At 40.9% G+C, this 16,281-nt stretch overlaps 1 protein-coding gene across 1 annotated transcript; it reads right to left on the bottom strand.

The window, feature by feature from the left end:
* Nucleotides 1–532: 532 nt before the first annotated feature.
* LOC128247642 (proteasome assembly chaperone 1-like) lies at nucleotides 533–11,944 on the bottom strand. The gene is made up of 6 exons (XM_089351614.1): nucleotides 9,837–11,944; nucleotides 7,565–7,665; nucleotides 6,216–6,400; nucleotides 4,196–4,400; nucleotides 2,582–2,718; nucleotides 533–635 (listed from the first exon to the last, which is right to left on the bottom strand). The coding sequence occupies exons 1-6, from the start codon at nucleotides 9,935–9,937 to the stop codon at nucleotides 561–563; spliced, it is 804 nt and encodes a 267-aa protein (XP_089207740.1). The 5' UTR covers nucleotides 9,938–11,944; the 3' UTR covers nucleotides 533–560.
* Nucleotides 11,945–16,281: the final 4,337 nt, after the last annotated feature.

The following is a 16,281-nucleotide window of genomic DNA, read 5'->3' as shown; positions in this document are numbered from 1 at the left end:
GTTGTTGGCACACCGGACAAAATGCTTAACAGCTCTCCACTTGGCTTGACCTTCTGAGTTCAAATTCTACTTAGAACACGATCCTTTCAGGGGTCGAGGAAATAAGTAATCTTCCTGCAAATTTTAGGTCTTGTGCTGCTTATTGTTGAAAGAATTGTTATAAATCACTGTTCAAATCTTGTGGGTCAACTTAACCCTTTAGCATTCAGATAACCTTAAATGAAATGTAATGCTTATTTATATTCTCACTGTTTTGAATTAATCATGCTTTATCTTGTAGCTTCATGATTTCGAAAATGTGATTGTATATTTTCTAGAATGACAAGGTAGAGTAGGTGTGAGAGGCTGGATCTGGCTGGTCTAAATACTGAAGGGTTAATCTTTCAATCTACCAGGGTTGACAAAATAAAGGACCAGTTAAACACAGAGGTTAATTCTATCAACTGCTTGTCCTTACTCTGCTTAGGCCCATGTAGAAATCAAAATGGTGACAGGGTTAGGGGACACACATAGAAATAATAGTAACATAAGGCAAATTTTAAATACTTTATTATTTCAAGTTATAAGTAAAGGGAATTTGAAGGAGAATGAAGATCAACGAATTTCTTGATTGCTGCACTTGCAAAAGTTTCATTCTGAAAAAGGGGGGAAAAGAATACCAATCACAAGAAAAATCTCAATAAAGAATTTAATGAAGAGGTTTTGGACTGGAAACATTGGAAACATAGACAGAGGAGGAATGAAATGGATACCTTGACTAATGGACTCTCTTTTACTCTTTTACTTGTTTCAGTCATTTGACTGTGGCCATGCTGGAGCACCGCCTTTAGTCAAGCAAACCGACCCCAGGACTTATTCTTTGGATGCCTAGTACTTATTCTATCGGTCTCTTTTGCTGAACTGCTAAGTTACGGGGACGTAACCACACCAGCATCAATTGTCAAGCAATGTTGAGGGGACAAACACAGACATATATATATATATATATATATATATATACGACGGGCTTCTTTCAGTTTCCGTCTACCAAATCCACTCACAAGGCTTTGGTCGGCCTGAGGCTATAGTAGAAGACACTTGCTCAAGGTGCCACGCAGTGGGACCGAACCCGGAACCATGTGGTTGGTAAGCAAGCTACTTACCACACAACCACTCCTGCACCTATAAATTTTCAGCAATGAATCACCAGACATGTTTCTCTTATGAAACATTGAACTTCAAATAAAGAGACTTTTTATTGTTTGGTCAACTTAATCCATCACTTGACTTAATATCACTATCAGGCAATATGGAAACCTTTAGCAGGTCCCACTCCTTTGCAAGTATTCAGAGTAGGTCACTGATTTGAGGATACCTACCTCTCTTCCACTTCACCAGTCTAGGCCCTGAAAAAAATAAAGGGCCATGTACAACTGCCCTTCTCTCTCTAATAAAGTACTCTTTTTAATAAGCCCACTGGCTATTTGTGACAGCTGTAATTCTATGTACATCACAAGTGGAGGAATTGCTGCTATTTCTTGCCTCCGGGCGTCTACCACTGACAAAGTCAAGGAAGGCTGAAATCACATGACTTGGCAGTCACAGCTGTGGCGATGGTGGATGATTATCTCCCTCTAGCGATATAAACAAGAGTGCTTATATGCACCACAAATCCATATGAGAGGTTCTCTCATGGTAACTAATGCAGTATTGTGTGTTCTAACACAACATCCACTTTTAAGTGGGGATAAACATTACCTTCTGCTGTTATTAGTTCTTTTATTTGTTTTAATTGTTAGACTGTGGCCATGATGGAGCAGTGCCTGGAAGGGTTTAGTGAGTCAAACTGACACCAGTATATATTTTAAGTTCAAGGCAGCGAGCTGGCAGAATTATTAGCATGCCAGGCAAAATGTTTCGTGGTATTTTATCCATCTGTACTTTCTGAGTTCAAATTTCACTGAGTTGATTTTACCTTTCATCCTTTTGGAGTCAGTAAAATAAGTACCAGTTATGCACTGGGGTCAATGGAATCGATTTAGTTCTTTCCTCCAAAATGCTGACCTTGTGCCAAAATTTGAAATCAATATTTATTTTAAGTCTGATACACACACACATGTATACACACATCGTCGTCATCATCATCACTTAACGTCCGCTTTCCATGCTAGCATGGGTTGGACGATTTGACTGGGGACTGGCGAACCAGATGGCTACACCAGACTCCAATCTGATCAGGCAGACACATAAATAATATATAAATATAAATATACATATATATAATATACATAAATATACATACATATAAATATATATATACATACGCACACATATATATCTCAATATCACATGTCATGTATATATCTCAATGATTATTTATCATGTAAAAAGCACCCAGCACCCTCCGTAAAGTGGTTGGCATTAGGAAGGGCATCCAGCTGTAGAAACCATGCCACAACAGACAACTGGAATCTGGACAGCTCCCTGGCAGGCCAACTCCAAGTCAAACTGTCCAACCTATGCCAGCATGGAAAAAGGATGTTAAATGATGATGATGATGACAACAATCTTTTGACAATAAAAAACCAAAATCAATTCTTACCTGAGTAATGGACACAAATTTATCAAGTTTGAGAAGAGGTGAAAACGCTTTGATTGTAGTGGAATCGATGTGTATGGACTCACAATAGCAGACAAATAACTGGGCAAGAATTCTAAAGATTTGGCAATAGGTCAGAACTGAATGAAGAGAAAACAAGAAATAATATAGAATAGGAATTGGAAAAAATTTAAGACTGTATTTAATCATTACAAGACAAAACAGACATAGAGAATATGTATTTAACAGAAGACAGAATAAATAATGGATACTCAGAGACAAACATCATTTGCAGTTCTATATTTAAGAGACAAGGTATTATGTACATTATTTACATTTTACGGATATTTGTCTTCATCTTGTTTGTTGTTAACACAACATTTCGGCTGATATACCCTCCAGCCTTCATCAGGTGTCTCATGGAAATTTCAAACCGGAGTTCTCATTCCTAAGGTATTTTTCGATGTTATTAAAAGCACTTAGTCCACTCTGCTGAGTGGTTGGCATTTGGAAGGGCATCCAGCTGTAAAAATCCTGCCAAAACAGTCACAGAAGTCTGGTGCAGGCTTCTGCCGGGCCAGTTCTTGTCAAACTGTCCCATCCCTGCTAGCATGGAAGGTGGATGTTAAATGAAGATATATATATATATATATATAATCATCGCTTAATGTTCGTCTTCCATGCTGGCATGAATATATATATAAATAGGGAGAATTCACAAAAAAAAACAACAGACGAAGACAGGTGGTGTAGACAACAAATAGATGTATTAGTTTAACGCTCAGGAATTGAAAAAGTCTTTAATGTTTCGAGCCTACGCTCTTCTACAGAAAGGAACACAGAAAGAAACAAGGAGAGAAAATAAAGAATGTGTAGTGGATAGCGATCTATCATAGCGAATGCCGGACAGAGGGGTCACACAGGAGAGCTAGGAAGAAGAAGGGGAGATAATAAAGTAATGGTGATCCCAAAACGAAGGTGCACGTGTGTGTAAGAGAGTATGTATGTGCGTGTGAAAGAGGGCTGGTGATCTTGACGTGTGCGTGTGTGTATGTGTAAAAATGTGGGGATGGGAATTGGTCAGTGCTGGTGTGTGTGTGGTGGTGTGTTGTGTGGTATGGTGTAGTGTGGTGTGGTGTGATGGTGTTGGGAGGTGGAGGAGGCGAGAGTGGGGAAAGCACGAACAAACTAAGGAAAAAAATTTCTTCAGAGGGGTATGTAAAACATCCAATTGATTAGTACGTCGGTTGAATACCACATAAATAGGGGTATAAGGCAAATTACAAAGATAAAAATAAATAGAGAGATACAATTGACAATCCAATAATTTATTTATATATAACATAATTTCAAATAACATAAACAATTGTTAAAACATCAAAATGCCAACAATTTATTTCGACTTATATTACATTTTTTGATATATAAACAATTCCCTTAAATATAAGTCTCTTCATAGGTCAAGTTTAAAGATAGATTCATAGTATATTATATTATAATATAAATAAATCATTGGATTGTCAATTGTATCTCTCTATTTAATTTCATCTTTATACACACACACACACACAAGATATAGACAAAAAATGAGTAAATAAAAGAGTTCGTTAAACTAACTTTGTGCTGAGAGAGAAGAAATAAGATTTGGTTGTTCAAGGTAAGGACAAGGCGGTCTCTGCAAGCAACATGTACTGGAACTTCTTAAAGTACGAAGAAATGGTACTGTTAATTGAGAAAGAGAGGCTTCAGTTTGGAAGTCACTAGCTGGCGCTGAAGTAAGAACAAACACTTCAGTGGAGTTCATCTGGAGAGAATCAAATACCTGCAAAGAATTTCAGAAACAAGAAGCAACAATGAAAAATAGGTTTTATGCAAAGTGGGTCAAATATATATTTAGTTTTATAAGTTAGCATTTGAAGGGACATGTGCTTATTTTGTTTTTTTGAAGGGCTGATTTCAGATCTTCACATATTCTGTTCTTATTGGTCAAAAACAATAAACTCTGCCTTGATACAACAGATTTATATGAAGGTCGGCTGAGAAGTTCATAATGAGTGATGTTTAAAGGTGAGAAATCTTGTGTGCATTAATTCCAACCTCTTCTTATTAATAACCTAATTGTTTCTTTCCAGATAAACTGACATCTGATTGTTCAAAGAAGACATCAAAAGGTAACTAGTAGTGACTTCTCTTGAAAATGTACACAAAAAATTTGGCATTGTGGTGTTATGAAGTACCTGTAGGAAAAGGGTTTAGCCCCCAACGACATTCATGCTGGCATGGCTGCTACATTAAGGGACGATGTTCCACCTTTAGCAACAGTGCAAAAGTGGACAGCTGAATTTAGGAGGGGAAGGGAGAGTCTTGAAGATGACCCAGGGTCTGGATATCCTGCAACTGTCACCAATGATCATGTTCACCACATGGTGATGGATTGAAAGCCAATGCTATTGGCTCATCTTGTAAGAGAGTTGAGAATGTTCTGCACAATGAACTTGACATGATGGCTGCTGCTCAGTGGGTGCTGCATCTTCTGATACCTGATCAAATATGCACCAGGCTTAATGGTTAACCCATTTGCTTTGGAACTACAAAGTCCTGGGTTTGATTGTACTCCATGGCATCTTGAAACAATGTCATTTTGTATTATCACAAATTAATCCAAATCTTGTGAATGAAACTGGGGAAATGGAGACTGCATAGAGGTCTAGCAAATAGATTCTGTCTCTAAATTCAAAAAGTACAGCCTTGTCAAACACACACTGTTATGTTGACATTGCCTGAGGATTACATTGTGGATACAAGTGTCTTACATCATCATCATCGTCGTCGTTTAACGTCCGCTTTCCATGCTAGCATGGGTTGGACGATTTGACTGAGGACTGGTGAAACCGGATGGCAACACCAGGCTCCAATCTAATTTGGCAGAGTTTCTACAGCTGGATGCCCTTCCTAACGCCAACCACTCAGAGAGTGTAGTGGGTGCTTTTACGTGTCACCCGCACGAAAACGGCCACGCTCGAAATGGTGTCTTTTATGTGCCATCCGCACAAGCCAGTCCAGGGGCACTGGCAACGATCTCACTTGAAAATCCTACGGGAGCCAGTCAGGCGGTACTGGCAACGGCCACGCTCAAAATGGTGCATCTCATGTGCCACCCGCACAAGAGCCAGTCCAGGGGCACTGGCAACGATCTTACTTGGCTTGCTGGGTCTTCTCACGCACAGCACATTTCCAAAGGTCTCGGTCAGTAGTCATCGCCTCGGTGAGGCCCAATGTACGAAGGTCTTGCCTCACCACCTCAGCCCAGGTCTTCCTGGGCCTACCTCTTCCACGGGTTCCCTCAACTGTTAGGGTGTGGCACTTTTTCACGCAGCTATCCTCATCCATTCTCACCACATGTCCATACCAGCGCAATCGTCTCTCTTGCACACCACAACTGATGCTTCTAATGTTCAGCTTTTCTCTCAAGATACTTACACTCTGACGGGTATTCACATTGACATTACACATCCACCTGAAAAATAATTTTAAGCTGAGAGAGAGAGAGAGAGAGAGAAAGAGAGAGAGAGATAGAGAGGGGTGGGTGGGAGAAGAAAGTGATAAGAGAAGACAGGATGGGAATTGAACTGTCTACCTTGTGCACCCAGCAGAACGATTGCTCTGGTGATATTTCCTTTGTGCACTGAATAAACACAGAGTCTTTCCCACAGAGATGCACTTCAGCATTATGATCAAGAGTTGGGTCATCAGTGGTCAAGGAGGTGGACAGCCATCCAGCGGGTTTGGTGCTTTCCTTTAGCAAATACGCCTGGCAAAAACCTACAAAAATATGAAGAAATGATAAATAGTAACGAGCACAAGGCCATACATTTTGAGGTGTGTGTGTTGGGGGGGGGGGGCATATCGATTATCTATATATTGATCCTAGTAATTAAATGGTACTCAATTTACTGACCCAAGAAGGATGGAAGATGAGGTGGTTTGCATCAAACTTATTAATAAAGACCACAAATATTTATGAAGATGTTGTTTATTCAATCACCAATACAGGCCATCTATTGATCCACAAATATATCGATTCCTCATTCTGCCTCTTCTGCTGTTCTTCAACAGTGGCTTCTGCACCACAGGTGGGTCTAAGGAGAGATTTCATGTTACCTCTATTTGAGACCCACCCAACGTCCTCCACTTTCTTCCTTCCAAAATTCCAACACCGAACTCCATACAAACCATTTTTTCTTATTCCTAAAATTTCCGTCTTCATCATCATCATCGTTTAACGTCCGCTCTCCATGCTGGCATGGGTTGGACGGTTTGATTGAGGACCGGCAAGCCAGGAGGCCGCACTAAGCTACAATCTGTTCTGGTAAGGGTTCTACAGCTGGATGCCCTTCCTAAAGCCAACCACTCCGTGCTTTTTACGTGCCACCTGCTTGGGAGCCAGTCAAGTGGCACTGGCATCAACCACGCTCGAATGGTGCTTTTTACATACCAGTCAGGCAGCACTACCAGACTGGCATGTAAAAAAGCACCGTGTCAGTATTTATTTTCCAGCAGGTGCCAACTTGTAATAGTTGAAGCACAACATTGGTTGCTCCAATCTCACTTGGGGAACCTGTGGAAGCCCTGGGAAAAATCTATATTTCCATACCAAACAACCATTTTTCGCCCGTTGTTTTATGCTGTCATGGTTACAATCTGAGTCAGTTCTTTATTTGGAGTTGTGGTTTCCGTTGATGCATCAGGTTCCATGCTTGATTTGTACAACTACTTTTGGCACCATTTCTATGGTTGGATACCCTTCATATGACCAGCTTCTTTACAGAGTGTATTAATGTGTATTTTATCAAATCACCAGCACTAGCAAAGTTGTCATGTCCTCGGTAAGACTAACAAGCCCTCTCTACCCAATGTTGCCCCCATTCACTCACCAACCTCTTTACAGAATGTGCTGGATTTACAATGACCACAAGATTACTTTACCTGAGGCTACTTGACCAACAGAAATTATCAACAAAGAACATGGTAACTTGTTATCTTGGAGTTTTGGCTCTGCTGCTTCACACCACTGGACACTTGTTTTCCTACAAAAAAGAAGAGACATTCTGTGTGTTAGTGTGTCGCTGAGGTCAACTTTGCCTTTCATCCTTTCGGGTCGATTAAATAAGTACCAGTTACGCACTGGGGTCGATGTAATCAACTTAATCCCTTTATCTGTCCTTGCTTGTCCTTTCTGTGTTTACTCCCCTGTGGGCAATAAAGATATATATATATAGCAGAGTAAGCACATAAATGTGAAAAAAGGTGGGAAAAAATAGTACTCGAATACAGGAGGTAGAGTAATTTGCTCTATTAATAAAGCTGTAAAGACATCACAAAAACTGTTGCTCATGGTTCCAGGTTCAGTCCCACTACGTGATACCTTGGGCAAGTGTCTTCTACTATAGCCTCAGGCCGACCAAAGCCTTGTGAGTGGATTTGGTTGACGGAAACTGAATGAAGCCTGCCGTATAGCTGGCCGCCAACACTTTTATCTGCAAAATAGGAGTAGTTTATCCTGTTCAGGCTATATTATTAGCATTATCCTGTCTGTGTTTGAGAATTTAAAAATCACTTCTTTTACTTTCTAAGACATCTCAACGCTTCTAAAAGCAAACTTCGTTTGTTTATTTACGTTTGTCGTAATTTGAATTTAATATATATATATATATGTATGTGTGTGTGTGTGTCTGTATTTGTCCTCCAACATCGCTTGACAACCGATGCTGGTGTGTCTATGTCCTCGTAACTTAGTGGTTCGCCTAAGAGACCGATAGAACAAGTACTGGGCTTACAAAGAATAAGCCCTGGGGTCAATTTGCTTGACTAAAGGCGGTGCTCCAGCATGGCCGCATTCAAATGACTGAAACAAGTAAAAGAGTAAAGAGTATCTATACACACACACACACGCACACATACACACACGGTGTTGGGGCGGGGGTGGCCTCTGTGTGGCTTGTGTGTTTTCTGTGCTCTGGTTGTTGTTGTTTTCTTGTCTGCGTTTTGTTTGCGGTGTCCTGTGCCCGGGTGTGCAGGTGGACGTGGGTGTGCACGTGCTCATTTATTGTTTGTTTTTATATATATATATATGTGTGTGTGTGTGTGTGTGTGTGTGTGGATATTAGATTAGGTGCCTACCTACCAACCCCACTTTCCACCTGCCTCTTTTACAAATAAAAACAATTTTTCTCACACTGCTACAAATCCACGCCATTCTAATTTCCCAATAAAGTGGCACCATGGGTTAGTGTCTTCTACCACTGATCCAACACGGATCTTGTGAGAGAATTTGAAAGACAGAAATTGTATTGAAGTGGTCACGTGTACACACACACACACACATATGTATAAATGTTATTTCTTTATCACTGTTTGCTGAAGGCACGTGGCTTATTGGTTAGGGGTGTTCGGCTCACGATCATAAGATCCTAAGTTCGATTCCAGGCAGCGCGTTGTGTTCTTGAGCAAAACACTTCATTTCACCTTGCTCCAGTCCACTTAGCTTCCAAAAATGAGTCGTACCCGTATTTCAAAGGGGCCAGACTTGTCACATTCTGTGTCACGCTGAATCTCCCTGAGAACTACGTTAAGGGTACGCGTGTCTGTGGAGTACTCAGCCACTTGCGCGTTAATTTCCTGAGCAGGCAGTTCCGTTGATCGGATCAAATGGAACACTCGTCGTCATTATATTTTTCAAAACCTCAAGACTATAAATTTCCTCACCTGAAAAACAGACGAGGGTTGCAAGAACGTCTAAATGTAAAATCTGTCACCAAAATCAAAACTTCTATGTAATAGGAAAACTAAGTCTGAACGCCTTAATTATATAAACTTACCCAGTTTATGACACAATCTTTTATTGATTCAATTTTATATCATTTAACGATAAATCAGTTAATTACAGTTGATCTATTTTAATGAAACGGTTATTGTGTATCTTAATAGCTAGTAGGGACACGGGACTTCGTTTTGCAACTCTAATACACTATTGAGTAGCCCTAGCTAGGCTTACAAAATTACCCCAGCTGTGATTAACCTATCTTTTTTGAGCACCCCGCACTAAATATCTAGGACTACATTATTCAACATGTATTTGAGATCGTTGGATGATCTGAAGTATGTTAGTATCATTAATTTAGTTTAGTAAATAACAGCAACAAAGCAGAGAATACACATCTACGTAGTTCTAATGATAATGAAAGAAGCACCAATTTACCAAGTTAATTCTGCTTCTTGCTCTTCATCTTCGTCGAAATCGTCATCGTCGCCCGTCGCCCGGGAAAAAACTGGCAGAACTTCACCAAAGAACGTCGCCATGTTAAATGACAGAAGGGACAATAAACAATTTACACCGCTTCCGGCGTTTCTGCATAGTGTAAGAGTTACTTCCCTTTAAACAGACAACAGAATAGAAGAGGAAAATGAAAACATTAGACCCCAGGACTTATTCTTTGTAAGCCTTGTACTTATTCTATCGGTCTATTTTGCCGAACCGCTAGTATACGGGGACGTAAACACACACACACACACACACACACACACATACACACGATAGGCTTCTTTCAGTTTCTGTCTACCAATTCCACTCACAAGGCTTTGGTCGGTCCGAGGCTATAGTATAAGACACTTGCCCAAGGTGTCACGCAGTGGGACTGAACCCAGAACCATGTGGTTGGTAAATTAAGTACCAGTTACGCACTGAGGTCGATGTAATCGACTTAATCCCTTTGTCTGTCCTTGTTTGTCCCCTGTATGTTTAGCCCCTTGTGGGCAATAAAGAAATAAAAATTGTTAGTAACGCAGGGCGAAATTCATCGCAGTATTTCGTCTGTCTTTACGTTCTGACTTCAAATTCCGTCGAAGTCGCGTTTGCCTTTCATTCTTTCGGAGGTCGATAAAAGAAGTACCAGTTACGCACTGGGTCGGTGCAATCGACTAGCTCATCCCACCCCCAAAATTTCAGGACTTGTGCCTATAGTTGAAAAGATTATTATAGTTGTTTGTAGGGCGGCGAGCTGGGAGAATCGTTAGCAACGCAGAACAAAATGCTTTGCGGCGTTTCATCTGTTCTCACTTTCTGAGTCCAAATTCCGCCGAGGTCGACTTTGCCCTTCATCCCTTTCGTGCTCTCTAAAGTAAGTACCAGTTGAATACTCGGGTCGATGTTACCGACTTACTCCCTACCTGGAATTGCTGGCCTTGTGTCAAAATTTTAAATCATTATCATAGTTGTTTGCCAGCTGCTGTGATTGTACTCTGTATGTATGTTTCATTTGTTGTCCTATTGTTATGTTATTCCTGTTGTGCCACTCCTGTTATCGTAGTGTTGTTGTTATTGTTGTTAGCCAGCTGTTGTGGCACTGTTGTTATTTTCTTTGTACCTTAGTTGCTGCGCTGCTGTTGTGCCGCTCCCGTTATTGTATCGCTGTTGTTGATGATGACAATGATGTTGTGCTATTATTGGCTTATTTGTGCTGCAGTTGTTAGTCAGCTATTGTCGTGCCGTTCTTTTCTCACTGTAATTTTTACGCTGCGATTGTTGTATTACTCCTGGTGTTATGTTACTATCAATGTAGTTGTTAGTCTGTGGAGGCGCAATGGTCCAGTGGTTAGGGCAGCGGACTCGCGGTCATAGGATCGCGGTTTCGATTCACAGACTGGGTGTTGTGAGTGTTTATTGAGCGAAAACACCTAAAAGCTCCATGAGGCTCCGGCAGGGGGTGGTGGCGAACCCTGCTGTACTCTTCCACCACAACTTTCTCTCACTCTTACTTCCTGTTTCTGTTGTGCTTGTGGTTCAAAGGGCCAGCCTTGTCACACTGTGTCACGCTGAATATCCCCGAGAACTACGTTAAGGATACACGTGTCTGTGGAGTGCTCAGCCACTTGCACGTTAATTTCACGAGCAGGCTGTTCTGTTGATGGATCAACTGGAACCCTCGACGTCGTAAGCGACGGAGTGCCAACAACAACAGTTGTTAGTCATCTCATGTAGTTGCTATTATGCAATTGTTGTCCGCCTGTTTACACAATTGTTGCACAGCTTATGACGTAATGTTGTTGTTGCGTCATTGGTCAGCTAGTATTGTGTGTTCTTAATGGCTGCCGAAAGTGTTGTGTCTACTGCGCTACTGCTGCTGTGGGGCATCTCATGTTACTGCAGTTGCTCTTGTTTTACAACAGATTTAATTAACAAGCTAATTAGCAGTTACCAAAGTACTGCTGATGTACAATTTGTCCTTGTCTGGCCCTTCTCTGTTAGAAAGGTAAAAACCATCTCCAACCCAAATATGGTGACGTTTGCTAACTTAAAAAAACTGTTATGACGTCACACTGTAAAACGAGACTAAACAAAGACTCTTAACCCTTCTTCTTTGTCTTTCTTTTTTTCCGTCTTCTTCTTCTTCTTCTTCTTCTTCTTCCTCTTCTTCTTCTTCTTTGTCTTTCTTTTTTTCCGTCTTCTGACACGTTCTTATTCTTGCTGCTGCTGTTATCGCTGTTGATAATGCTGCTGCTGCTGATAGTGGTGGTGGTGGTGGTGGTGGTGGTGGTGGTGGTGGTGGTGGTGGTGGTGGCGACGGTGGCCATGACCGTATTTTGACTAAATCTCTGGCTCCTTATTTTCAAATTTTGCTGCTGCTGTTACTGTTGTTGTTAACAATGATGATGATGATGACGATAGGGGTGGTGGTGGTGGTGGTGGTGGCGAGGATCTTTTTTTTTTTTCCTCCCAAATTTCTGCTCCTGCTTTAAGTTGCTGTTGTTGCTGTTCTTGAAGACGCTGCTGCTGCTGATGATGGTGATGATGATAATCGTGGTTGGGGGCTCCAAATGTCTGGTTCTGTTTTAAGTTGTTGTTGTTGTTGTTGTTGGCGGTGGCGGTGGCACTTGGCTGCGTGTGGGTAGGTGAGTGGGTAATGAAGAGGGGCTTTTTTATTTCTTTATTTCTTTATTTATTTATTATTTTTTTACAATATTATTGTTTTGGTTTTGTTGTTGTTATTGTTATTGTTGCTGTATAACTCTATCGAAAAAAAAAAAGCGAAAAGGAAATCGAAGGGAAGCATTTGCAACAAAAAAAAGCATAAAGAAAAAAAGAAAAAGAAATTTTAAACAATGTGATGTTGTTGTTGTTAAACCCTAGGTTAGCCAAGCAGTCCCAATGATCAAAGATATTCTAACCGTAACCTTTCGGTCCTTCTCATATACGCAGGGGAGCCAGGATCACATTATTCTTCAACATGTTCTTTCCTGAGATACTGGGATATAAACTGAGGGAGGTTTGGCTGCTATTTCTAGCCGGTTAAGCGACCACAAAGAGGTTTCCTCGTTGACTCCCAATGAATGTGAAGTTGATGTTGGTGTCTACCTCCTCCCCCGGGACAGCCATCGACTCTGCCGTCCCCCGCCAGGCCCCCCAAAGGTGCTGCCCCACTCATAAGTGCCGTTCCCTTAAAAGCGTTGCCCGGGTAGGGAACGCCCTTCCACCAAAAGCTACGCTATTGTGGTGGCGATGTAGCGTTGTGGATGTTTCTGTAATTAATTCATGTGGTAATTAACAAATTCTTTATCACTAAAGATAATTTTAATTCATTAAGGCGCAGGAGTGGCTGTGTAGTAAGTAGCTTGCTTACTAACCACATGGTTCCGGGTTTAGTCCCACTGCGTGACACCTTGGGCTAGTGTTTCTACTATATCCTCGGGCCGACCAAAGCCTTGTGAATGAATTTGGTAGGCGGAAACTGAAAGAAGCCCGTCGTATATATGTATATATGTGTGTGTTTGTGATAGAGTAAGTACCAGGCTTACAAAGAATAAGTCCTGGGGTCGATTTGATCGACTGAAGGCGATGCTCCAGCATGGCCGCAGTCAAATGACTGAAACAAATAAAAAAGAAGAAAAACGGAATGGCCTAAGTCATTAGAATTCTTCAGATTTCAGCGAGTTTAGCAAATATCAACTTAAAGTGGACGTTTGTCTGCTAAAAACAACAGCCAAATTGCTCTTAAAGATTTTAAAATTGGATGTAAGATACACAGAATAATGTAGCCCTAGATACACTATGCCAGAAAGAAAACTGGATCGCAACAGCTGGAACGTTTTAGATTCCGTTTAAATCGGGCAAACAACAACAACAACAACGGCAGCAGCAGCAGCAGCAATAACACCAAAGACGCAGTAGTTTATTAATCCCATTTTTTCTTTGTTTCATCAAAGTTTCGCTCGAATGACTTTTCTTACAAATTGTCCTAATTTTCATATTCTGTTCTGTCGTATCTATGTACATTCTCTTCTCTCTTTCTCTCTCCCCTCTCTCCTCATCCTCTCTTTCCCCCCTCTCTCTCTCTTTCAGTTCTCTCTACATTCAAGTACATCATCATCGTCTCTCTCTTGTCTCTCTTCATCTATGTAAATCATTTTCTCTCTCTTCTCTTTTCATGTGCCATGCTTGCTTTACAGACGCCAACAATCGCGAACCTCTGAAGATTCCTGAGTTTTCTTGCCTAAAATACAGTAGAGGTTTCCCGTTTATTTACAGTTTATTCTACCAATCTCTCTCTCGAAAGAGCCCATTGTAATGTCCGTAGAATATTCATCCCAGAATATCTTCTTTCTGGAACCTCCTCCCTGCAGGTATTGACCTACAATCGTTTAAACAGAACATTAACAACATCCGGGTCTTGGAAGGGATACAAAGGTCATTGGCAATGCCCCTTCCTCCAGACTCAACAAATATTGACTTCAAATTTTGGCCCAAGGCCAGCGATTACGAAGGGTTAGGTGGGTAAGTTAATCACATCAACCCCAGTGCTCAACTGGTCCTTATTATACCGACTCCGAAAGGGTGAAAGGCAAAATCAATCTTGGTGGAATTTTAACTGAGAACGTAAAGACGGACGTAATGCCGTTAAGCATTTTGTTCGGCATGCTAACGATTGTCTGTTCGCCACTTCAGTCCGTTTTCCAATACTGGTTTCAAATTTTGGCACAAAGCCAGCAATTTCGGGAGAGGGAGTAAGTCGATCACATTGACCCCAGTACTTAACTGGTACTTATTTTATCAATTCGAAAAGATGAAAGACAAAGTGGACTTTGATGGAATTTGAACTCAGAACGTAAGACCGAACGAAATGCCGTTAAGCGTTTTACACGGCGTATTAACGATTCCGCCTATTAGTCGCCTTAGGCTCAAAAAATAATCCTTTCTACTTTAGTCACAAGGCCCGAAATTTTGGGGAAGGAGCCAGTCGACTAGATCGACCTCAGTACGCAACTGGTACTTAATTTATCGACCCCGAAAGGATGAAAGGCAAAGTCGACCTCGGCGGAATAGGCTCAACAAATAATAAAAACCAAACGAACGAAAAGCAGGCAGTTTCTGTATATGGTGACGTGAAAAGAACCAATAAGAAAGTGAGATTCTGTGAAGAATAATGAGGTAAAAAAAAAAAAAAAACGCCGAGAAATATTGTCCGGAACGTGAGATCTCTTCCTACAGAACACAGTCTTATCTTATTTAACGAACGAACTGGTTTCCGTCGAAAGCAGGCCTTAACAGACTGTTTTTCGTTGCCCTGTGAATCCGATACTGCTTCGTTCGACAACAGCCACGGTAAACAATGTTAAGAGATATTTGTGAGTTAGCTGGTGGTCCGGGTCTGTCTGTATGATAATGTTCAACTCAGCCACATGGATATGTCTACCGCTTTTATCACACACGAGCAAACCAGAGAGTTACACAATAAATGATGGTTTGCTTACATATCAACAGAAATATCATATTAATATACAGCATGATTAAACACACGTGCTTATAATTTAATTCTATATGAATTACACACACACACACACACACACACACACACACACACACACACACACAGACTTAGTGTAAAAGAACTAATAAGGTGTTAATGTCGGCGTGTAACGTAGCCACGATAATCTTTTCATTCAGTTAATTTAGACTGTATTATTTTTATCCTTCAAGATTTTATAACTGATATTATCTGCGTCAGTGAATTCTAAAGTACAGACGACTTAATCAAACACACACGTATAATACATACATACATACATACATACATACACACACACATACATACATACACACACATACATACATACATACATACATAGTACGTATGTCCCTACCTTCGAAACGCGGAGTAGATAAAACAGGAGACAACTGATGAAGGGAATGTTCTTTATGTTGCCTGTCTCGTTTCTCTGTTTGTTTGTTTCTTTCGTTGTTCGAAAAAAAGTTCGTTTTCTATGTTTTTGTTTTTTTTTTATGTTCCCGTTTCTCATTTTGTCTACGTTTTTTTGATGTCCTATACCCATATATGCACGTATATATACATATATATGTAGGTATGTACATATATGTATGTAAATATGCGGCTATGCTGGAGCGCCGCCTTTAGTCGAACAAATCGATCCCCAGGGCTTATTCTTTGTAAGCTTAGTATTTATTCTATCGGTCTCTTTTGCCGAACCGCTAATTTACGGTGATGTGACCACACAAACATCGGTTGACAAGCGATGGTGGAAGTACAAGCACGCACACACACACACACACACACACACACACACACACACACGACGGGCTTCTTTCAGTTTCCGTCTACCAAATCCACTCACAAGGCTTTCGTCGGTCCGTG

The sequence above is a fragment of the Octopus bimaculoides genome, chromosome 4 (genome assembly GCF_046866305.1).
Source record: "Octopus bimaculoides isolate indiv1 chromosome 4, ASM4686630v1, whole genome shotgun sequence".
NCBI classification, from domain to species: domain Eukaryota; kingdom Metazoa; phylum Mollusca; class Cephalopoda; order Octopoda; family Octopodidae; genus Octopus; species Octopus bimaculoides.
Note: the sequence above shows the minus strand (reverse complement) of the source record. Positions and strands in the feature narration are given on the sequence as shown.